The sequence below is a fragment of the Candoia aspera genome, chromosome 1, assembly GCF_035149785.1.
Source record: "Candoia aspera isolate rCanAsp1 chromosome 1, rCanAsp1.hap2, whole genome shotgun sequence".
Classification (NCBI taxonomy): domain Eukaryota; kingdom Metazoa; phylum Chordata; class Lepidosauria; order Squamata; family Boidae; genus Candoia; species Candoia aspera.
Genome location: NC_086153.1, coordinates 18,646,231 through 18,671,648, shown reverse-complemented (window position 1 = coordinate 18,671,648; position 25,418 = coordinate 18,646,231). Strand labels below are relative to the sequence as shown.

Genomic DNA, 25,418 nt, shown 5'->3' with positions numbered 1-25,418 from the left:
TTTGCTACATGAGATTAAACGGAGTACTGTAGTCCGCAAAAGCTGCTGCCACAAAAACGTTATCTTCCAGGTGTTACTAAAACTTGAGGGTTATTTACGGATCTAACAGAGATCACAGCCGGTGTTAGTGGAGGGAGGGGCACTTTTTCAGGCTGCGGGCCGCCTGCTTTTGACATCCAAGGCCGTGTGAACACATGTAAATGAGCACTGCAGCTGTATCAAAGGGGACAGACTTCAAACTGTCATTAGCAGAGTATGATACTGAGTGGGAACACCAGAGCTAACAAAGCAGGCGGGGGTGGAGCTAAGACAAAAAAATGAACTTGGTCTGAAGAAAGATAAAATCCTTGGATTTCAAGCTTGTCTCCTGGTGATGATGTAATTAATTGTTCTACCAATAATATGGAAGTGCTTTGCCATTGGCGCTTCTTCCAGAGAGGGTTACTCCCCCGTCACATTTCCTGGTGGTCTCCCATTCAGACACTATTGAGATTCGAACCTATTTAGCTTTTCTGAGAATAGCCAAAATGGTCTGGGTGCTGCTTTTTGTTGTGACTGGTTTGATTTGAATGTCAACTCCTTGGGATTAATGCAATTATTCCTCTTGTATTTAGTGTTGTATTAACATTATAATTTCATGGCAACTTTTGGAGAGGCCCTGGGGCTGCCTGCATAATGTGCACGATGTGAACTGGTCCAATTCTGCAATATGTGAACTCCTCCGATTGTAGCTTTGCAAACTATGGTGAAACAAGTGCAAATGTGGATGGTACAGCCTTTCAAATTTTTTTTTTCTGTAAACAGCTGTTATTTTCTCTTTTATGAATTCACCTCTCATAAAAAAATCTCAGCCTATTTAGCACTATGAGAAGAGTCCACTATGAGACATTTCTAAAGTTTCTGCAGAGCTACATGCAGCAATGTGCTGCTGTCCAGTTGGCTGTTGAGTTTGATTCTCCTTCCCCTCTAGTAAACTGTCCAGGTTTTACTTATTATTCTGCTTCTGTTGTGCCCTGGGGTATATAATCAATTTCAGACGAGGAGGAGGAACAATCCAAGGTACTTAGTGGTTCAAACACAGAGAGCTGGGCAATAGAGATGAGGCAACTCAGTTTTGGTACTGGACCCACATCTGGACCACTAGAAATACTTCTGGCTTGGTGGGTTCACTTCTAGAAAATCACAGAAGCACTTCTGGAAGGGCCAGATTGGCAGTCTGGAGGAGGAACAGAAGCTTCTGGACATATCTACCAGACACCAGAAGAAAGGCAGAATTAGGAACTCACTTTTACTGATTGTACACCCAAAGCCACTGACCCTGAGCCAGAGTTCTAACTAGCAGCATATGGAACACTGACACCTCCAAATAAAAAGCCACAAGGGAGAAAGATGGAGGAATGGGTGGTTGTGTCAGGAAACATCTGGCATGAGACTCCCTTGGTTTTAGGAATCAGGGCTGACTTGCTTTGAACTGTGAAAGCCTTCTTGGAAACCTTGACCCTGAAGACGCCCACCCTTTTGCCCCTTGAACCTTGACTAAGTACTTTGTCTCCCATGAACCCCTATGAGACAGTTTTGTCAAACAAGATATTGCTGGTGGTGGTTCTCAATAGTGAACTCCAGTGTATTCCGATGAGCAAAGATGGGACTCTTATTGTGTCTTCCCCATTTGTTTTAGCCAAGTGTGCCAACCCAGCCCTTTGTTCAGCTTATGACACAGTATATTGTATGATCCCCTCCCCTCCAATGTAATGATTATTGTCGTCCTTGGCTGCCACTATATGTACATTTGTTATTGGGTTGTTTTCTATTGAGTTTTAATTTTATGTTAGCTGCCCAGAGTCACTGTTGTGAGATGGATGGCTATATAAATTGATTGAAATAAACAACTAAATAAATCTTTCCTGATGGAAACATTTGACCTGAAATGAGAAAACAAGCATACACTGTATTTCTGGAATCCAATATGCCACTGTATTTATTGCCTTGTGGTTAAACATGCTAAGCAGAAACCTGCAGCAACGGGACAGTATTTCCCCACACTTGAAGCTTAATCTTTCTGTCTCTTTCAATCCTTAAACTTCATCATCTCCTTCAGATATTCAATCTGGGCACTCACGCAGCTCCTGGCGGTCCCTCCAGGGGAGGTGTACTGCTCCACGCTGTGCTGATGGTTGAAAACTTGAAGGACATCACCTCCCATCATGGGGCTGGAGGGAGCAACGGGAAGAACCTTCAGTCAAATGTTACAGAAAGAGTGCTGGGTTGCCTCCCTTTGTCACACTTTCTATGTGGCCAACAAAGAGACCGCAGGAGCTTTGCAAATAAGAACAGCTTCCATCTTCAATGGCTTCTACTAGATCCTTACAGAATGAACAGATCGCTATTAGCAAGGCAGGTGGACCATACATCCTACCCAACCTGTAACGCAGAGGTATACAACTTCACATTCTAGGGCAGAGTTTTTCCAACTTGGCCACTTTAAGATGTGTGGACTCCAATTCCCAGAATTCCCCAGCCAGCATGCTGGGGAATTCTGGGGGTTGGAGTCCACACATCTTAAAGTGGCCAAGTTTGAAAAACTCTGTCCTAGAATCTCCTGCAGCCTCTCAAAGTTTGGAGTATAGTCTCCTCAGCTCATCCCAAAGTGGCCACTAATTTGTAATTTCTAAGTATATAACTTAACTTTACCCAAGTTTCAGAGCAAATAAAATGAAATGAAAGTCAGACTTTTGTCCTGGCTCCACCAATTTTCTGGACTGCGGCCCTCAGCATGCAGCTAAGCCAAATGTGGCCCTCAGCCTGGCAGTACAAGACAGTATACATGACTCTTCAGAATAACCCTGTGAGGTAGGATAGGCTGATAGATAATGGGCCTTTCAGTGAACTTTCTGGCTAAGAGGGGATTTGAACATGGATCCTGGTAGTTAATCTAAACTCTCTACCACTTCAGCATTCACTACTAAAGATTGCTTACTTTCTTCCCTTAATGATCCTAGTTACTTATGACATAGTTTTCATCATTACTCTTATGCCAATTAGGTTAAGAGGATAATTTCAGACTGTCTTTCCCCATCCCTGGAAAAAAGATACGGAATTAATCGTAGGGTCTCAGAGGGTGGCTGAATAGATGATAGCAACTACATATCCATGAAAAGTCTTTAGCATCCCATAAATGTGACTTATCCCCATATCCACAGCTACGAGAGGTAGAAACATGGCTTCCTTGTTTCCAAAAGTTAAAAGCGTACATCCTTCTGTATCTACTAAAGGGGAACCTTTGAAGGCACCCAGAGCACAACACATACTGAATTCCTTTTAGGTCTTCCAAGGATAAATGGCTAAGAGTCACTCCTTTGCTCTCGGCTAAGCGGACTGCCTTCCCCACAACAGTGTGGGCTTGTCTGAACGGCACCTGGAATACACGAGGAACAAAATCAGGAGGCCTGGAGATTCTTCTGTCTAGTCTTTACCCTCAAAAGATCCCCAGTGTTCTGAAGCTGCCATCTCTGTGCTAACATTTCCAACCATTTCTGGACTACAGATTGTGGCACAGACAGGAAATGCAAAACCCAGTTGGAGCCCCATTTCTGAAAGCTGTTAGGTCCCTGCTGGCACATTTTTTGAGTTGGGCGGCCCTATAAATCCGTTAAATAAAACAAATAAATTAGCGGAGGCAGGCTGCAGCGTTGTCAGCGTAACTATTTTATACCTTCTTGGATTTTATATTTATCTATTGTATTTTATCATAATTGTGATGTCATTGTTTTTATGAGATTTTAATGTTTATACTTGCAGTCCGATTTTATTGTAAAGAGCCCAGAGTCCCTCTTTTGGGGGAGATGGGCGGTAATTAAATTTGAATAATAAACAAACAAACAAACAAACTAGCAATCCCTCAGGCTCAGGGGTTTTCTCTAAGATTGGTTCAGGGTGGTAAGGAAGAGAGGCCCAGCCAGTTTCTTGCCCAGCTACATCCTGTGCCATTGGAGTTACAGCTTTGGCACATGGATATAAGCGATTCTGTTCCCTACGAACTTGGACACTCACTCCTTTGCGCACCAAATAGTAAGCAAGATCTGTAGACAACATTTCAGGGCTCAGGGCTCTTTCCATGGCATCCCTGTGGATCTAGATAAATGAATAAAAGAGTGGTGAGAAGAAATCAGGAGTATCAGATGCTAGCTAGCCAAACAAAGTGAATGAATGTGTTTTTAACCATCATTAAAAAACTTAGCAGTTAGGTTAAACCTGGCAAAAGCATAATAGGATTTCTGCTCCTCGAGTGTCAAAAGTAGTTTGTTCTAGGCTGGAATAAAGGGACAAGGATCTTGGAGATCCAGAGAAAAATCTTTAAGCCACGCCAGTCAATAGGATAACCCGTTCTTTTGAAATGCTCACCTGGAGAGTGGAGATAACTCCAGTGGTAACTTTAAGCACGGTGTCCAGGGTATCCATCACATCAATCACAGCTTCCTTATCTTCCTATTCATAAAAAAGGTTGAAAGAGAATTACCTAAGAGGATCATGGCTGGTAGGAGAAGAACATCCTGTGCAATCTGGTCTCATCATCTGGCATTTCAGTGCATGTGGAGCTGGTATACTATAGGAAGAGACTTTATGCCGAGGCTGGTATACAGGTAGTCCTCACTTAGTAACCATTCATTTAGTGACAGTTCAGACTTACAATGGTGTTGAAAAAAATGACTTACGACCAATTCTCACACTTTTGACCATTGCAGTGTCCCCGCGATCACATGATCATAATTTGGGTACTTGGCAACCGGTTCGCATTTATTTATTTATTTATTTATTATTCACATTTCTATCACCGCCCATCTCCCCCTAAAAGGGGGGCTCTGGGCGGTTTACAATAAAATTCACCTTAAAACCTCACATCATAAAATCACCAATACTAAAATACTAAAAATATAAATATAAAATCCAAGTGGGAGATTTCCATTCCATCGGGAGAACTCTACAACTCTACATTTATGACCATCGCAGCGTTCTGTGGCCACGTGATCACCATTTTCAACCTTCCCAGCCAGCTTCTGGCAAGCAAAATCAATAGAGAACTGTGTGATTTGCTTAATGACCACATGGCTGCAGTGATTTGTTTAACGACTGCTACAAAAAGTTGTAAAATCAGGTCAGACTCACTTGATGACCGCTTCACTTAGCAACCAAAATTCTGGTCCCAGTTGTGGTTGTTAAGCGAGGACTACCTGTACTATGGGGAGAAACCCATATTTCCTACCTTATACAAGAGCTGTATCTTGTATAGATTTTTCTTGATATAGAAAAGTCCTTTGACAATTTGAACTGGACTTTTTTGTTTAAAATTTTGGAAGATATAGACTTTGGCAGGAATTTTATCAAATGGGTAAAATCAATTTATACTTCACAAAAGGGATGAATAATTGGCTGGTTGAGGAATTCTGGGAAAGGAAATCCACACATCTTAAAATTGCTGCAGTTGAGAAACACTGGTCTAGGCTAGGAGGTACCATAAGCTCACCAGCTATTTTTTGAATCAGCTCAAAGTCCACCTTTAGCATATCCTAGAAAATTAAGTCAAAGCCACTTGAATCCAAGCACTGCTCTCCTCTTGCAGCAAAAAGTTCCAGAATCACAGCCACATAACCTAAAATCAGCTGAATATGCAGGGAAGCAGCAGCTAGAACAAGCATTGATGACCAGCTTAATCCCTATGATTTAATAATGATCTATCTTAATCCCATGATTTACCTGCAGATCCTTGTTATAGGTACTGGGAAGTCCTTTCAGAATCACAAGAAGTCCAGTAGCCTGCAAGGAAAAGGGAAACAGGAAGAGTATTTAAGGTAGTGACAAGATACTTAATGTGTATGAATAAATAAATGTACAATGTTGGCTTTTTAAAAAACAAACAAACAAACAAACAAAATCTTCTAAAGATAAACTGTATTTATTCTGATATATTTTAATCCAGGCACACATGACTTCCTATAGGACAGTATAAGGAGTTCTGGGGCAGTGTTTGTGCCATTCCAGCTGCCTCCTTTCCTACTTTGTTCCTCTTTTCCAGAATTCCCAAAAGCTCTGTTAAAATTCTCAGTTCTTGGCAATGTCAGCCACCAAGGGCAGTAAAATCTCCCCACCTCACTTTCAAGGCTGCAATCCCTTGTGCCTGGATCAACACTCTACCCCTCCAACCTGCAGCCTCATGAATGCTCATTTCCCCAGAAAACCTGCATTAGCTTTCTTTCCAGTAGCAGATTTCCCCCTGCTCCATCCCAGTTCATACTGAATGTTTAACCAATTCAGTTAAAAAACTAGCAGCTGTATTTGCATAGCATCCTAACCTTCCGTCCTTCCTTTCTTCCTTGGGTTTATGTGTCAAGACCAAGACACATTGCATAGCATCCCTTGCAAACATATCCCTGGCTCACTAAAGCGTTTCCACCAACTCAGTGTTAGTGAAGTTTTGAGTACTTACTCTTCCAATCACTCGGCCAGCCTTGCTGCGGATCAATTCAAGGCTGTCCGGATTTCTTTTGTGGGGCATCAGGCTGCTCCCGGTGCTTTAAACCGAAACAAAAATGTCAGGACGTATCCGCAAAAGTCTCAAGCTTCTAATGCACAAGTAATATCTAATTTTGCAGGACTGGCATGAATTCACAAATTTTCTGTTCAAAGGGAAGGTGGGGTGATTGATTTATTTGCTTTCCAGCTGAAAAGGATGCTTGAAGAAATGCCACTGTGCACAGATCTCTGGCCATATCTGCTTGGCTCACTGTTGTTTCACATGAACTGAGGACATATCCTGAACACATACATGGACCAATGCAACAATACAAGGTTATCAAGGAGCGGGGGGCGGGCAGGATGGCATTTAGATAACCTTTTTAGCAATAAAAGTCCAGCTAATATGATCTGGAGGAATGGTCCTTCACGTTTATCAGCACGTGGGAACCTGTTCACTCCCAAACCAAGGGATGCTATATATTGACATTCTTATTTTTCTGGAAAGGCATAAATACAGGTCCTTGCTTAGTGACCACAATTGAGACCAGCAACTCTACTGCTAGGCACTGCAGTTGCTAAGTGAAACATCACATGACTGCATCAGACTTATGACTTCATTTCTGCTTCCATCATTAAGCGAATCAGTGTGGTTGTTTAAGTGAGACATCACGTGACCACAACTTGCGATTTCACTTCCATGTTCCTCATTAATTCTGCTTGTTTGAAGCCAGTTGTGAAGCTCGCAAATGGTGATCATGTGACCATGGGATACTGCAATAGTCATAAATGAGCCAGTTTGATTTAGTGGTTAAGGTAACAGGCTAGAAACCAGGAGGCTGAGAGTTCTAGTCCCGCCTTAGGCATGAAAGCCGGCTGGGTGACCTTGGGCCAGTCCCTCTCTCTCAGCCCAACCCACCTCACAGGGTTGTTGTTGTGGGGAAAATAGGAGGAGGAAGGAATATTAGGTATGTTTGCCACCTTGAGTTATTTATAAAAAAAATAATAAAGGTGGGATAGAAAATAAAATAATAAATAAATAAAATGGTTGCACAGCTTTTTTTTTTCAATTGTTGTAACTTCAAATGGTTGCTAAATTAGGCAGTTGATAGGTGAGGACTACCTGGTCTTTTCAAATTGCTTCTGTTTTCTGAATAGTTTTATTATTGAAGTTTTATGATTACAATGCTCATTTGATTCATTTTATTCAACTGTTGCACAGCATCCTTGGCTTCTCAGTGGAAAGGCAACAGAACAGTATTTTAAAAAATGAATATAATTGGAGGAACCCTGGATAGGGGTCTCCATAAATGCAGTATCAAAGTTGCTGGACTCTAGCATGAGACTGCTAGGACAAGATGGGAGTTGCCTCAAAATTACCAGTATGCATCAGAGAGAGTGATGAATCCAAACTCCTTAGTGGTATAGACAATCAGATCTTCTGATAATCTGCTCAGGTGAACCATGATCATGGAAGCAATGTAAAGAAACTCCACTGATCAAAAGAAGAGAAGGGAAAAAGAGAGAGGGAGAAAAGTCTACATTTTGTTCCTGATTTATAACAATGTATGCTGCCCTGGCTAGAAACAATCACTGCATAATTCAGGGGTACAAGGTTAAAAACAACCCCTAAAAGCATTCCTTTTGCAGCCTCAGAATCTCCAGTATGGGTGAGGCCAGACCATTTGGCTTCGTCTTTGCTCTGGGGAGATTGGAGGGGTTTTAAGGGATGAAATGAACACCTTAAGTCCCTGTAAATGCATTCAATTCACCCTTTAACTCACCCATGAAAATCAGAACCACATAGCATCCTGGCCCAGTTATATGGAGTTTGCAGCTTTTGACCAACTGTGCATGGCCGGTGCAGCCCTTGAGACAATGACACATGCACACCCCTGTTCAGCTCCTCTTTTTTTTAATGATTATATGATATTACTTTGCAACTTTCCCCACCCCAGACTGCCCCAAGGAAACACAAAAGCAGTGTACCTACCCACAAAGTCTCGATCACTCACTGCATCAATGCTGTTGATGCTGATGCTGGCAAAATCCAGTTCTGTAACCAAAATAAAATCAAATAATAATAAAATCAAATCAAAGGATACAGTTAATTCTGGGGATTATGGGAATAGGACTCCAATGTTTCTGGAGGGTTCCAGGTTAGGGAAGGATAGCCAAGTTTTTCAAAGGTGCTGTTGGTAGCATGTAGGCCTCTGCAGGCTGGCATCTAAGTCCAAACAGTCATGAAGCTATTCAAGAGAAGAAGTACATATACTCCGGGTGCATAACGGAATTTTATCCCAGCAGTGTCCGCAGGTGGGGTCAAAAATCCACAAATGCACAAAAGAGGCGGGGTTTTGATCATGACACTGAGCCCACCATCTTGCTGATTTTGACCCTCTGCCAATTCCCATGAACTATTTCCTCATTAATGAACCTATTAAACCTGTCCTCATACAAGCAGAAGAAGAAAGCAACACTTTTTTTCCAAACTAATACCTCCACAGGTCTCCACCCTTGAGCCCCAGAAATTCTCTTGTTAGGAATTTGAACCCCGCTTCCATCAAGCTGCTTTAAGAACAACATCCCCAATGGCTTTGGAAGTGCCTAAAGCCAGGTTGGAGAATGAGTGGGCCTGAGATGCTACAGATCTAGCCTACTTGATCAGCGATCATGCTTGTGATCATGGAAGACCAAGGACTTGGTTTGGAAACCACTGCTGTGAAACATCAAGAATGGTGTCTATCGCTCTGTGTGAGAAAGTCAAAACAGTCATGCCTAACTCTTGACCTCATTTCATTTGGCAATCTGCACATCCCTTTGCCTTCGGGACGTGTTTCAACTGCTTATTCAAGCAGAGACATACAGCTCACCTCGGCGGAGCAGCTCACGGTCCAGGCCAAATGGGTTGCCAGCCAAAGCCCCACTGAAATGAGAGAAAGGTTAGAAGGAACCCCTAAAATACCCACAAGTAGACTCTAAAGCAGGGTTTCTCAACCTTGGCAACTTTAAGATGTGTGGACTTCAGCTCCCAGAATTCCCCAGCCAGCATGGCTAGCTAGGGAACTCTGGGAGTTGAAGTCCTCACATCTTAAAGTTGCCAAGGTTGAGAAACCCTGCTCTAAAGTGTGGAAAAGACATCTCACAGAGAAGAGATGGCCCAAATTGCATACCCCAGATCCTCTGCAATGCTCCACAGTGATTGCACAAGGGAAGTTCCCACAGCATCATCCTATGGAACTAAGTCGGAGGACATGCATAGCTTTCCCGACCCCAATAATATCACTGCCCCAGACTGGACTTGGACACTCAGGTCAGGAATCTTGAACTACTCCCCCCATTTCCCCATACCTTCATTCCATTTCCTCCATATGAATGACCAAGTGGTGAAGCACTTGAATGGTATTTCATTATTACTTATAATGCATCTAGACCTTCTCTAGTGATTCTCCTTCAATTTTTTTTAGTCAGTCTTCCTATCTGTAAACCAATATCATCCGTCATCCTTGCCACCATGATTATCTCAAGGCTAACAGACCAAGGAAAGAATCTTTCATAGCATATTTTCCATGGTGGCCCAACCTGATGCTTCTACCTATAAGTAATATTGTTTGTAGACAAAAATAAAGGAAGATCTCTCTGCAACCAAAATTATTTTCCCAACTGTTAGGGAAAATAATGTTGCAGAAGGCAGATCTTGTCATTAAAATGCTATCAAATATAGCAGCTATTTTTCCCTATTGCATCATAGTCTGGAAGTAGTTTCTATTAGCTTCTGTGACTATTCCCCACATAAGAAATGTAATATTTCTTATACAACAATCTTTTAAAGGTTAGAGGTGACTTTTTTCAATTAAATGAAGCAATGGATTGTACAGTCAGAAGCCAGAGGAATGTCAAAGGTTGATGGTTGCATTCATGCCACCCTCCCCTTCCCGCTCTTGTCTTTCTGTTTTGGGGCAAACCAGCCAAACTATGATTCTCTTGCCAATCTGTGTGATGCAAGTTTTTATTTGATTGCATATACCTATCTCTAGAAACCAAGCTGAATGCAATCACAGACTAGCTAAATTGAGTGTTTGACTTTGCAAATAAGATGGAGGGGGCATTATTCTACTCTTCCTCACCCACACTTAGATATTTTGGGTTAGATACGTTCCCAGCAAGTTAGTTTGGCCTCTACTGGCCCAGAAACAATTTCTGGGGGGTGGGGTAGATTTTACCTTCCCAAAGGCAGAACGTTGATCCTTTTCTTTGCCTCAAAGAGGCGCTCATAATCTCTGGCCAGAGCAACAGCATAGCTGTTGAAAATTAAGAGACAGAAGAAAGAAAGAAAGAAAGAAAGAAAGAAAGAAAGAAAGAAAGAAAGAAAGAAAGAAAGAAAGAAAGAAAGAAAGAAAGATTATTCCTTTCGTTAGAGAATTTTAATAGGTGCAGCTAATAGGAAATATTTACAGCAGCAAATATTGTTACTGGGCACATGAATGTATGGACTGCATACAGAATTTTATGTAAAGGTATTAACTTGAATAGTGTACATGGCATGTAAGCCTTTCCCACGGAGAGGGAGAGGCAGCCATGCTAAGCATTCTGTATAAGTATGAAAATAATTCAAATGTCTAAAAGGAAAAATGGATGGGATCTGAGCTGTTATACCTTTTGAATCTGGAAGTTCAATTCCAAGCCAAAAGCAGATGTCTATGCTTTTAGCATTTCAAGGTGCTCTGCCTATGTTCAGATGCAACCTTTTCTTTTCCACTTTCATGGGACATCAGCTGTTGTAGATAGATTTCACCTTATAGTGATGGCGGCTATTATTTGTTTAGATGTAAGCACTGAAAGAAGTTACCTCCAGAAGGTGGTAGGGGATTGGTTACCTGAGTAAAAAATGGCTCCATCTGATTGGTTGAGCTCTTTGCAGGTGGGTATAACCAGGAAATATCACCTCCATTTCACTATAGTAGAATAAGCAGACCACAAAGTTACAAACTTACCCTTCATTTTAACAGTACAGTAGAGGAGGCAACTGAAGAGAGAGAGGGGAAAAAATTCCAACAGTTATTTATGAAGCTAATGGTCTCGTCACAGGGCATTGATAAGAACAAATCTGATTTCATAACGGATGAAGGAATTCACAGAAGGAAAATATATCCATAAATATCAATTGTCACATTCTGTCACCACAAACAGAAACAATATCCAAATTATTGGGAGAAAGCAATAAGGCATTTGTGCCTTTTAACTGCTTCCCATGATCGATGGCAGGTCATATTCAAAAACCAGAAAGTTTACTGGGCAGTGACAAGATCTTAGCGAGCCAGGTCAGAAGGCACCTATAGACCCTATGCAGTTGGCCAGCATCATTTTATGGTCCCCCGGAGCCTCTTGTTTCAAAGAGACCCCTCTTGGTCTGCTTTGGAGAGATGCTAAGGGGCAAACCTCTTATCCCTGTCCCTTACTTGTTACTGAAGTGTAGCCCTTGGCAACTACACAAAGCCCAGTGTGGGCCTCCAGCCAGAAAGGCTTTGCACATTCCTGAGCTATGTGATGAACCTAATTCGTGGAGAATAAGCATGCTTCCGATTTTTTTCATTTTTGGATAGTCAAATGGAACCTCCATGTAGCGTAGAACAGTGCTTCTCAACCTTGATAACTTTAAGATATGTGGACTGCCATTCCCAGAATTCCCCAGCCCAGTAGAAGTATATCAGAAACTGGGGACAAGAAGCTAAGGCTTTCACCGTCTGCTTTTGGGCCTTCCTGGAACCATTGGTCTGTGTGGTTCAACAACAGGAAAGCTCATGGGGCTGGTAGTCCTCATAACTAAATGGAGCCTCCATGAACAGAGATTGTATATCTGAGCACTTGATTTCAAAGACTTGGTGCTTTGCTTGTGGGCTACCAGAAGAATCTGGTCAGCCACTGTGAGAAATGAGATGGCCGGATGAAATTTGTCACACATTTCCTGGTGCTTTTATGCAGGAATAATAAGAGTGAATTGGGGCTTATTTCAATGGTTGAGGACTAAGGGGGATTAGCTAAAGAATTCACTAGGCATTTTATTTATGGATTTATGGATGGTTGATGGAAGGGTGGGAGAGACGGCTGGGCTGAGGCAGATGCTCTTGAACCAGAGCCTGTAAACCACTAGGCTTAAAAGAAAAAGCCACGCTTACGTAGAAGCCCGTTCCATCAGGGTCCGAATGAGCTGTTGGAGGTGAACGGACAGCACTGTGAAGGAGCTCTTCATAAACAACCTTAGATCAGTCACTATCTGAAAGAAAGCAGACATTTGGCTTTTCAAAAAGGAGTCCCTAATCCATCCCCTGTAGGTGTGGTCTCCTTTGCAAAGGATGTTCAGAAGGTTATTTATGCTCTCCGGGGAATACAGTTCAAATGGCAGGTAATGTCTGAAGGCACCATTTCAACATTCCTACAGCATGCCTAGAGGCAGTGGCTGAATTTAATTGTCCTGACAAGCATCCAGTCTCTGTATAATGAAGCCTCATTTTAATGGACTCATGTGTTCCTTATTCTGGAATGTCTGTTAAAGCAGAGGTTAAGGCATCTTGGGCATTTATATCATTTGTGTGAAGATACCATCATGCAAATGCCAACACCACCACCAAAATGTCATCTGTTGCATGCAAAGTCCAATGTATCGTAGCTTTTGTCACTACAAATACAAAGTGGAAGTCATGACTTATGGAGGAGGGCAGAATTGTTTAATAACTCTGACTTCTGCATCCTGCAAGCCACCATTGATATAAAAGGTAAAAGGAGAATTTATTTGAAACTCCTCTTATAGGCTGCTTAAAACCATTGCTTAAGATTAGATTTTTCTGCCAGATGAATGTCTAACCAAAATGGAACTACAAATAGACACAACTATATCATATGCACTGAAGTTCTTTCAAATTTATTTCACCTCCTTTAAACTAATGTGGGAGAGTCCAAAAAATTTAAATAGTTTTTTTTCATCATCAAATCAAAGAAAACAAATTTGGTATTCTTTAACATTTAGGAATAACTCAGATTCTTAGGATATTCCAATTCATCATCTACTTCATTTGCACAGGAATATGAAAAGAAAGGAGAAAAAAAACACATAAATGGAAACGTAGCTAAAATTATTTTGAAACCATTCATGTTTTTCCTACTTGATCATTCCTGCTTCGTCCAGTGTGAAGCTTTCCAGCCACCTCACCGATCAGTTCCTGAAAACAAAAAGAAAGGCTTTCATTCTCCGATATTTCAAAGAAATCTGATCCTATAAGTAGTTACATGGTTTGACTATTTATATTTCCAAGATTAACCCACTGAAGCCATGTAGATTTCTCAGAGCGAAGACTGTCTTCAATATTTATTATGTGTTGTGTTGTTGTTTATTCATTCAGTCGCTTCCGACTCTTCGTGACTTCATGGACCAGCCCATGCCAGAGCTTCCTGTCGGTCGTCAACACCCCCAGCTCCCCCAGGGACGAGTCCGTCACCTCTAGAATATCATCCATCCATCTTGCCCTTGGTCGGCCCCTCTTCCTTTTGCCTTCCACTCTCCCTAGCATCAGCATCTTCTCCAGGGTGTCCTGTCTTCTCATTATGTGGCCAAGGTAGTTCAGTTTTGCCTTTAATATCATTCCCTCAAGTGAGCAGTCTGGCTTTATTTCCTGGAGGATGGACTGGTTTGATCTTCTTGCAGTCCAAGGCACTCTCAGAATTTTCCTCCAACACCACAGTTCAAAAGCATCGATCTTCCTTCTCTCAGCCTTCCTTATGATCCAGCTCTCGCAGCCATATGTTACTACAGGGAATACCATTGCTTTAACTATGCGGACCTTTGTTGTCAGTGTGATGTCTCTGCTCTTAACTATTTTATCAAGATTTCTCATTGCTCTTCTCCCATGGATTAAACGTCTTCTGATTTCCTGACTGCAGTCAGCATCTGCAGTAATCTTTGCACCTAGGAATACAAAGTCTTTCACTGCTTCTACATTTTCTCCCTCTATTTGCCAGTTATCAGTCAAGCTGGTTGCCATAATCTTGGTTTTTTTGAGGTTTAGCTGCAAGCCAGCTTTTGCACTTATTTTATTATTTATTATGTGAGGTTATTATTATTATGAAAACTAGCTCTTTGATTAGTAATTTTAGATATATTTTTAAAATTATTGAGCACCTGGTAGGCACAGATTCTGTTCTTCTTCTAGATTCACTGGGATCATTTACTTATTTATAGATTTATACCCTGCCTTTACTTTGTACAACACAAGGCAGTGTACATAATGCTCCTTCCTCCTATTTTCCCCACAACTACAACCCCATGAAGTGGGTTGGATGAGAGAAAGTGACTAGCCTAAAGTCACCCAGCTGGTTTCCATGCATAAGAACTAAAACTCATGTTCCCCTGATTCTGGTCCAGCACCTTAACTACTTACACTAAACTGGCTCACCAAAGTTATCTCACCCCAAGGTGCTCTTTTTCCTTGTCTGAAGATGTCTGCCCCTTGTTATTCCTTTCATTCTACTCAGTCATCAAATTGTTTTGTCTGAATTTATGGACATTCCAAATCAACCCAACTACTGAAGAAACATTAAGTCACCCTTCAAATCAGAAAGCTTCAGACAAGCAGATAAACCAAACAAACCTTGAGTCTGCGTTCAACAGTAGTGTGGATGTCTTCATCAGTTCTGGTGATCATCAAGACGCCCTTGGAACACTCATCAGAAATCTGCAATAGCAGCAGCCAAAGAAAAAGTTATTTAGTAATTCACAGAACTTCCTAGTTGTCTGAAGAAAAAGGCGGCTTAATGGATCATTCATGGTTTAATAGCAAGGCTCAAAGCCTGCACTTAGAAGTCCTAGTTCTAATCTTCTTGGCAGAGATCTGGCATTAAAAGCTATGAACTTGATACCATCAGCACACTGCAGCACTTAGCAATCTTCCAGACGTGTTGGGACTGCAATTCCCATCATTCTCAGCCTCAACTGAAACTGTGTGCTCGGCATTCACAGACTTTGGACCAGATTAAAAATCTTTCCCATTCTAATTAATAGGCCTGAAAGACTCAAAGCATATTTCCACGTGCACTTAATTAAGTCAGCAGTCTCGGATTTATTCCTAGGGAGCCAGTATCAGACTGGTTCAATTCAACAGACATTTTAGCTTGTTCCTTTCCATTCCCACCACACCACTTTTTAAATAAAAATTATAAATTGTCATTTTTATGCCTTTCAGAACAAAACTTCACATAGATTTTTTTCCAAAGCTACTGGGGCTTATAATGTGTCCAGTTCCATGGTTTTCAAGATTCTCTAGATTTCTCCAGGATTCCTCAGCCCAAACTCTTTTTTCTTGACCTTGTCATGTTATTTCCTTCACGAGAAGCTGCTGTTTATCTGCTCAGTCCCACTACTGCCTCCTGTTTGTTGTGCATTCTCAGGATTGACTAGACAAAATACAGCACATAAGGTTTTCTTGTGACCCTTTCTGGTTTTTTTTTTATTCTTAGCAAGAATAGAAAGACAACAGCTAAACAAGTGGAATTCAGCTAATGCATAGAAACAGACCTGTGGCTCCTCTCTGTTCCTCAGAAAGTAGTAAATTACGTTACGACCTAACTCCTCTACAATTCAGAGATTAACCAAGATGACAACATGCCTATTCTGAAATGCAACTGCTAATAAATACTCAAGGGCTTCAGTTAGTTAGCTGGCAACCTCCCACAGTTAGCAAAACATGCTTCTTCATTATAGTGTCTTTGGATTCTGTTCTCCCTCTGAATATCTGCCCAGGTCCAGAGATCCCATGCTTTGCCCTCTTCCTTGCAGAGCATCCTTAAGCTAATTCCTCTTCAGTGCTCCTGAGTCACTTTGGAATCTACATCTCTTCTGCACCATGGCTTCTAAGACATTTTCCCTTCTTTCTATCTCCTTCCCACTTCAACTCAATTTCTCCTTACCCACTTCTTAGCTCATTTCAACCTCCCCTCTCCCATGACAGGCTCTCTGTGTGAAACCTGTTAGCTGTTCTTCTCTCAGCTATTTCTCAGGCTCAAGTTATCCGCCCCAAAGTCCTGTTTGCATAGACACATGACAGGACAGCAGATGACATTTGCCTCATTAGACAGTGCTTGGCTAAAATCAAGGCCTGTCTTTTGGATATGTGCTTTTAAAGTGTGGGGGAAATGCTTTACTTAGTTATCAATTGTCATTTAGAGTTTGTAAAATGCTGATGGGATTTATATTTGTGATGCCATTATGCCTCCGGTGTGCTTCCTTAAGATTTTAAAAGATGTAAACTTGACAAGATTACACATTACTAAAGCTAACATTTCCCTCTAACCAAGAATTATATTGGGCTGTTTCCTTCAAAGTTTTATTCTACACACCCAAGAAAAAAGACCCCCGAGAATCCGTTTTGCAAAATCCTTTTACTTAAAGCTGAGATGTTCCATGTGTTTAAGGCTACCTTTACTTGGAATTCTTTCTATCCCTATCATAGCTTTACCTTCTCTAATCCACTGATGATCTTCTCCATTTCAACTTTAGACAGAATTCCAGCCTTTTCCAAAGCTTTTGCATAAGCCATGCTTCCGCAGATATCAAATTCCGACAAGCGCTTGTCAACACCGATTGAAGCGTTAAACTGTTCCATGATGGGGTCAATACTTCCCACTATCCTTCCTCCATAAAGTTTATCACTCTGGGATGGGGAGAAGGGGAAAATAATGTGTCATACAAGTTAACATTAACTTCTTCCAAGTCCATGTTTGTTACCAGTCCAAGTCTTTCTGCTGCCTGACAGGAAACAGATGATGCTTTCAACCCATGTCAGGGGTAAACGCCGGCTGGCTGTTTTGGAGGAGAGCTGGCATTCTCCACCATACCTGAAGGGAACATCTATCACTTAAAGCTGTTGGAATGTTCTTGATAGATCCACCTGGTGACCTTCTTACCATTTATCACTTCCTAATAGGTCAGCATGCTAACTATGCAATCTTTGAGATATGGTTCCTCCCCCTGTCACCACTCATGGTCAGTTCAGCTTGCTGTGAATGTTTTATTACAAGGGCACTTTAAGCAGCTCACAAGTATATGGTGTTGGCGGGTCCTTATACGTCCACACTGCATTTGTAAGGACTGGTCTTGAAAGTTCCAGTGGAGTGGCTGTTGATGGGCTTCTCAGAAACTGAGAAAGTAGATAATGACCCACAAAACATTATGAGCTTAGAACATCAGCTCATTCCTGCATTACCATAAAAAGAGTTACTGCCTCCCATTAATTAATTATTTTTACTACCAAAATTAACAAGTCCTCACCTTACTGAATTTAGAGATTAAAGTCAAGATCTTGGGAACAGAAAAAAAAAAAAGATTATCATGAATTCCTCCTTACAGAAGGTTAGAGTAATCTTGGCAACTGGATATTTTCATTATAGTACCCAGTCTGTTATGGTGAGGACTTCTTAATTTTGGTAAAAAACACATAATGAACAGAGAAGACAGTTAACCATATTTCTAATAATGGAGGGATGTGCAGATATTCTGGGTTAGTAATATTTTGCACACCATTATCTACTTCCTCAGGTTCTGAGAAACCCGTAACACTGACCTAAAAGAAACTGATGATTGTATAACTGGTCAAATTATTAAAAATGCCTCCCCTTATTAACCAGACAGTATAATCCTATCATTTTTAACACATGGCACTGTTTTAGAAGGTTTATTTCTCATTTTCACTCATGTAGGAGGAATACCTCTTCTGACATACTTTGGCATGTATGTACCACCTAAAAATAAACATAGAAATTTATTTTTGATTTATTCAATGTGTAAAGCCACCCACTTGCCAAATGGCTCCGATAATACTGCTTTTATAACAATTGTTCTTTATTCTTTGTGTAGGTACACATAAAAGTCATTGGCTGTATTCACAGTTACAGACCTTGTGGTTGCATTACACAATATAAGTTTGGCTAATTTAACCTTAGTTAGATTTTATGTGGCTCAGTGAGTTTATATGGTTAATTTATGGTTCAGTGTATAGTCTAATTTAGAAAATTGGTTCATTCAGTAACTAGATTCATTCAGCCAGTCAGCTAGGTTTCCCTGATCATCTAATTCTGAAGTCAACGCAGAGTAGGATCTATGCTCAAACCAGTTTTTCTTCCACAGCAGAACTTTTTTTCCTTAAAACAATGTATTTATTCAAATCTATGACTGCAGTTCAACTATTCCACACACACACACACACACACACACACAGCCCTCAAGATTCTCCTTCTATGTAGGACTCTGGCAGGATATTGATTGATTATTATCAAGTCGCTGGCAACATATAGTTTGTTCATTTTGAGTGACATGCTCAGTATATTGCAGCAATTCCAAAAGGGCTTCTGTCAGCATAATTCTGGTGCAGCTGTTGCCCTGTTTTCTCAAAGCAAACATGAAGACAGCATGTGATGCTTAAGAGCTAGTCAAAGTTCACTGGTCAGAAGATATGGTTTCTGGGCCAAAGGAAGGTTAAATCTTCATCCAGCAGTTTAAGGGGGTAGGGTGGGGGCATTTCTTTAAATAGGGCCAAGAATTCATTTTAATGTGTTATTTGCCACTTTAATGCTTTCTGCTCAGGACAGGAAGTGGATCAGAGACAGTTTAACACAGATTGCCAATTTTAGCTAAGTAAAGGGATATTGTGAAATTGCAGGCTTGGTAAATCCCCCAAAAGAATAATTTGTTCCTTATACTGTTATATATTTCCAGGAATAAGGGTTTAATTTTCATGGTAGGGTCCTGTTATCCATATGTATTTTGGTGGGGGGGGGCGGGATAACAATCATAGGATTGGAAAGTATCTTGAAAGTCTTCAACCACCTATCCTGGGCAAGATCATCCCAGACAAATGGCTGTCCAACATTTGCTTGAAAACCTTCAGTGATGTAGCACCCGTGACTATAGGAGGCAAATTGTTCCATTGCTTAAGAGCTCTCAAGGTCAGGAAATTCTTCCTTACTCTGAGTTTGGATCTCCCTCTGTAAAACTTCCACCCACTGGTTCTTGTCCTACCCTCAGGTGCTATGGAGAAGAAATCCACATCCCATTCTCTGTGACAGCCCTTCAAGTATTGGAAGACTGCTATCAGGTCTCCTTTTAGCCTTCTCTTTTTTACACTAAATTTCAAACATTCTTCGTAAGATTTAGCTTCCAAGCCCCTCACCATCTTTGTTGCTCTTCTCTGCACTCCATTCCAGCTCATCCATGTCCTTCTTATATTGTGGTGACCAGAACTGAATGCAATATTCCAGGTGCAATCTGACCAGTGCAGCATAAAGCAGAATTATCACTGCCCATGATCTTAACATCATGCCTCTGTTACATTAGCTCTTTTGCCTACTGCAGCACACTGTTGGCTCATGAGTAACCTATGGTCTAACAGGACACCCAGATCCTTCTTACAAATATTACTGTCAAGCCATATACCTATCTTGTACCTGTGCATCCATTCTTTTCCTACTTAAGTGCGGAGCCCTACATTTCTTACCATTGAACTGCATTTTGTTGGATATGGCCAAGTGTTCAAATCCATCAATATCCTTTTGAACCTTGAGTATGCCTTCTGAGGTATTAGCATTCCCCTGCCCCCCCCCAGCTCTGTATTGACTGAAAATCTGATTAGCATTCCTCCTATCCCCTCACCTGAGTCTTTTATGAAAATGTTTGAAGAGCACCGTGCCCAGGATAGAACCCTGAGATCCCACTTAGATTCCTTCCTCCATGTTGGTATAATATCATTAAGGACCAAACTTTGGGCACAGTTGTTCAATCATCTGAGAATCCATCTGTTACTGGAACCATCCATCCCACATTATTACATTTTAGTAAGAAAGTTGCTATGATCAAGTTATCAAATGCCTTCTGAAATCCTACATCATATCTACAGCATTCCTTTGATCTATTAATCTAACCACTTTGTCAAAAAAAAAGTAGCAAGATTTTCTAGCATTTAACAGAGTCATGCTGGCTTCTAATAATCTTGGTCCTTTCTAAGTGCTTGCAAACCCACTTCCTGATGATCTTTTCTAGGATTCTCCCAGGTATTGATGTCAAGCTGACCAGTTTGTCATTTCCTGGGTCTATTTTTTCCCTCTTGTTAAAGATAGGAGCAAAATTAGCTCCTCTTCAGTCTTCTGACATTGTTCAACAGAAGTTCTTAAAGATTACAGTTAGTGGTTCTGAAATCACATCTGCCATCTCCTTTAGTATCTGGGATATAATCCATCCAGGTCCAGAGACTTAAATTCATTCAAAGCAGCTAGATATTCTCACCAATTCCTTACCTATTTTGGCCTACATTTCCCTTCTGCTCCCCCATGGTGTGGCTTCTGCAATTGGATCACTTTTTCTTTTTGTGAAAATTGGATGGAATTTAGGAATTAACCAGTTCAGATTTCTCCCTGCTGCTGTCACTATCTCACTATCTTCTCCAACTCTGACTGCTTCCTTAACTTTCTTTTTGTTCTACATATACTCAGTGAATCCTTTTTTTTTTGGCATTTTTTGCAAGCCTTAGCTCATTCTGAGCCCTTAGGCTTCCTGACCCTATCCTTAAGGATTTGGGCTATTCTTTAACATTTTGCTTTTGTTATATGCCTCTCTTTCAATTTTTTAAATTTGTCCTTTTTGTTTCTCAGTTCATCAGGGAACTTTTTATGCAACCACAACAGTTTCATTGTGTGTCTCCCATTTTTCTTTCTATTTGGTATCATTTGTGTTTGGGCCTTAATATTTTCATTTTTCACACTTTCCTAACTTTCCTGATTTTTTTCTCTTTAGGACTTCCATATGGAATCCTTCCTTTTTTTCCCCCTTGGCTTATTGAATCAGCTTTCTTAAAATCTAGAATACTAATCTACCTTCTGTTCTTCCCTGCCTCCAATATAGTGAATTCCAGAATGACATGTCACCCTCTCCTACAACCCTACAACTTCCACTTCCTGAACCATTTTTCCTTGTTAATAAATACTAAGTCCAGCATGGATGACCCCCTAGTTCCCTCCTCCAACTTTTGGATGATGATACTGTCTGCAAGGCACATCAAGAACCTGTTGGCCCTCCCACTCACCATAGACTTTGATTCCCAGTTGATGTCTGAATAGTTGAAATTCTCCACTACCACAGTAATGTGTTTCCAGAACACCTTGGCCCTCTGATTTGCAATCTTCAGTCCCAAAACTATTGGGAGTTGGAATTTAAAGCCCTAGTTCATGTTCCTCTAGATTTCCACAACTCTGAGAATATATTAAATGGACTGCTGAATGGGCTTGCACAACATGGTTGACAAGGGCAGTTTAAAGACTTCGTGTGGTTGTATTTGCACTATATGCAACTTGGCTAATATTTCTGCACTTAGCTTTTGGTGCTATGTCTGATATGCAAATCAGCTTTTCTGATTACTATATACTTCAGTGTATGTGTGAATGCAGTATATGAGTTAATTGAGTAACCAGGTTAAGTTGTACAAACTCAGCCACACAGAATAAGTCTACTGGTCCATCCAGCCCAGCATTTCTCTACTGACTAGCAACATTCTTCAGCAAAGAAGAATCTTTACTCGTGCTAACTAATGTTTTAAAACTGAGGGAAGGACGCCAGGAACCTTCTGGGGGCAGGGCTTGTTCTCAGCCCCTGAGCTATTGACCCTCCAATATAATATGTGTGAACTAATGCTTTATGCCAGCTTTCACCAACTTGGCAACTCTCCAGATGTGTTGGACTACAGCTCCCAGAATTCCTAGCAAAGCCATGCTTCTATGGCTTTGAAGAATGCCTTTTAACTAATCATCAGAGAACTGGTGCCCTAACTGCCATACATTCCTCTGTGACCTTCAGTCCTTCATTCCACCACGCTTTCTTAAACAACCTTCTGTTCTTTTCCTTTACTTTCTTTTGTGCCTGGAACTCAGACATAAAGCACCTGTTTCCTTCAACAATATTCTCAAAACTCCAGGTTTTCAATAAGAATTCATTTAATTACCTCCCCAGATCTTCTTCGCTACTTGCAACAAACTCCCAAGTATACATTAACTGCATTTCCATCTAATTTCTCCCAATTATAAAATGTTAGAATGAAAGCTCCTTGGGGCTGGGGATGTATTTCTTATCTTCTCTGCTGTATTATAAAGCACCTTTCTTCATTGCTGAAGCTTTTTTTTAGAGACAGGATTGTCAAAATGTTTATGATTCAGCCATAGATTCTTTTTTAAAAAAGGGTATTTCACATACTAGCTAACCAGCATATCCAAATCAGTTTTCCCCCCTAGTTGGATGCTCTTCAGTTGTTAATAGCCTAGTTAGTATGGGAGATTATGGGAACTGAAGTCCCACACAGCTAGGGGATACCAAGTTAGAGAAAAATATTCTAGAAGCTCAAAAAAAAACAGGGCTTTCCTACTCTCCAAAGAACAGCGACTAAAAAAATTCCCTGATTGAACTGGACCAAATCCACCATCTAGTTCTTGCCTCTGAGAGAGAGCAGCAGATCCCTGAAGGAGCTTATGGATACAGCTCATGATAATAGTTGTGTCTTATTTGCTTATTGAAGGCAGAAATGCAATGTTTTATACCATAGCACTTTCCTTTACCTAATATAACTTTATAATAATAACTCCAAAGAGGGGGAAGGGGAGAAGCATAATGAGATACCGGCTCCGCAGCCCGTAATGAATCCTGCAAGTGGCTGGCAATCCATTAACTCCATCACTCAACTTCACTCAGTCCCATCAGAACCTGCCCAATCTCTGACATCTTTCTCTATCCCCATTTTTTCCCACCCCACCCAAGTCCCCTTGGGGCAGGAGAGGAGGTAGCGAAGGTCGTTTCCAGCCCTTGTGGATGCCACCAACAGGTCCAAGGGGACGGGAGGGAGAAGACTTCCAGACGCCGCCCACTCACCTCAGATGCCATGTCGGACGATTCTGGTTTTCTTCTTTCTGGACTTTGCGAAAAACGTGGAAAACCTGTAAGATAGGGGGAAACGATTACAGTATTGCAAACAAGCGGTCAGTTAACCTGACGTGCAGAGCGGGGGTGGGGGGGAGGCAGGCAGACACGCACACAGTCGCTCGCTAGCTCCCAAGAGGTCCTTGCCAGTGAGTCGCGCAAGATCCGCAGGGGCGACTGATCCACCGCGCTGCAACCCGATCAACCGCTGCAGCCTCAGAATCAACTCACCTGCCGCGTATCCAACGAACCAGCAGCCAAACCCCGAACTCCAGCCTGCGAAAGGTCTCCTTTTGAAGGGGTCGCCTCCAACAGGCCACGCCCCCAGGGGCGGGGTTTGCTTCCAGCTGGGACGTCCTGCCCACCTGCCCTTCTTTCGCCCCCCACCCCACAAGCAGGACTCTATCCCCTAACAGTTATCCAAAGAGGACGCCCAGCTGCTTATTTTTCATGTTCTCCCGATCCTAAGAACTTACTTCAGAAGTTACAGACCTGCGGTACTGAGTTTTTGTAGAATAATAACAGAAATGTGCTGCACGTGTGGGTATTTTGCACACATAGAAATCAGAAAAGTAGTATATTTTGGATAGGTTTGTCTGGCCAGATTTCTGCAGTGCGGGACACAAGAGGGCAACAGACTGTAACATTCCAGCTCAACATTTTTATTTGGCTATTATGTTTTCTTTTCTTTAAAGAAACTGAAGATTTGCTTGTTCTCCTAGGAATTTACAGGGCCCTACAGATTGCCTTTTAAATACCTTTGGTGATAAGTATTTGGATTGCTTTGCTTATTTTGTGAGATATAATTTTACCATTGTTGATGAATATTGTTTAATTCTTCATATTTTTGTATACTGTTCTGGGCTCCATTCTCAACATCATCACAGCAGCTGAGGCTGACGGGAGTTGCAATGAGGAGGGTCCCTGGGTATTTCACTCCTGTCCTAGGATTTCAGGCACTGAAAATGGGCACTTTTGCATCTGTTTGGAAACCTTGGCTTTTTGCTTCATTGTCCAGATGAAGGGAGGAGGTTGAACGCAGCTCCTGAAAGCAATAGAATATACAGGCAGAAATTTTGGGGGCCGCACGTCAGGTAATACGTTTTAAAATAATGCAATCAGTGCATAGATTGAGGATGACCTGAAAGCTGCACTTGGTACAGAATGCTGCAGCTTGCTTGTTGAAGGGGGAAATCTTTTACGGCCAATAGTACCAGTTCAAAGTGCTAGTTTTAAAACCTATAAAGCCCTTCAAGATTTCATATCCAGGTATCTCCAGTTCTGTCTCTTTCAGACAGAACCCACATGTCCAGTCTGAGTTGAGTAGGGATGCCAGAGATCCGCTGCATACATGAGGTTAGAGCAGTGTCCCTCAACCTTGACCACTTTAAGACCTGTGGACTTCTACTCCCAGAATTCCCAGCTGGGAATTCTGGGAGTAGAAGTCCACAGGTCTTAAAGTGGCCAAGGTTGAGGAACACTGGGTTAGAGGAACCCCTAAAAGACAGTATTTCCCTGGTGTGTCTCCAACCCTGTGGAATAGCCTGACACCTACACACACCTACACACACAGACAATCTGGATTATGCCTGATGATATTTTGGAAGGCGGTAAACTTTTCTGCAGGGCTTTTAATATCTTATATTTTAACTGTAAGAATTGTTGCTGGATAACAGACACTGGGGTGCATTGATGGCTGTTGTTTTTTTTCTTTTTGAGTGCTATGTACTTCTTGTGTTGATTTTATTTGGATATATTTTACACCATGAGGAGTCTTTAGATGTCTGGCACTATGTAAATACCATTAACAAACAAACAAATATAGAAAATTGAGCACATTCAGACTTGCAAGATTGATATCAGCCCTCCAAGGTAGACCAAACTTGGAGACCAAAGATAGGCAACTAATATTACT

At 41.4% G+C, this 25,418-nt stretch overlaps 2 protein-coding genes across 2 annotated transcripts in view; one reads left to right on the top strand and one right to left on the bottom strand.

Moving 5' to 3' along the window:
* VKORC1L1 (vitamin K epoxide reductase complex subunit 1 like 1) overlaps positions 1–25,418 on the top strand; it is a 177,148-nt gene that overhangs the window by 51,661 nt on the left and 100,069 nt on the right. The gene's annotated exons all lie outside the window — the stretch shown is intronic.
* ASL (argininosuccinate lyase) lies at positions 1,959–23,784 on the bottom strand. The gene is made up of 17 exons (XM_063298493.1): positions 23,735–23,784; positions 23,456–23,520; positions 17,013–17,207; positions 15,150–15,233; positions 13,668–13,724; positions 12,684–12,781; positions 11,385–11,462; positions 10,731–10,808; positions 9,381–9,433; positions 8,501–8,563; positions 7,888–8,002; positions 6,482–6,566; positions 5,752–5,811; positions 4,402–4,485; positions 4,051–4,131; positions 3,309–3,415; positions 1,959–2,210 (listed from the first exon to the last, which is right to left on the bottom strand). Exons 2-17 carry the CDS (start codon positions 23,465–23,467, stop codon positions 2,069–2,071), a joined length of 1,392 nt encoding a protein of 463 aa, XP_063154563.1. The 5' UTR covers positions 23,468–23,520; positions 23,735–23,784; the 3' UTR covers positions 1,959–2,068.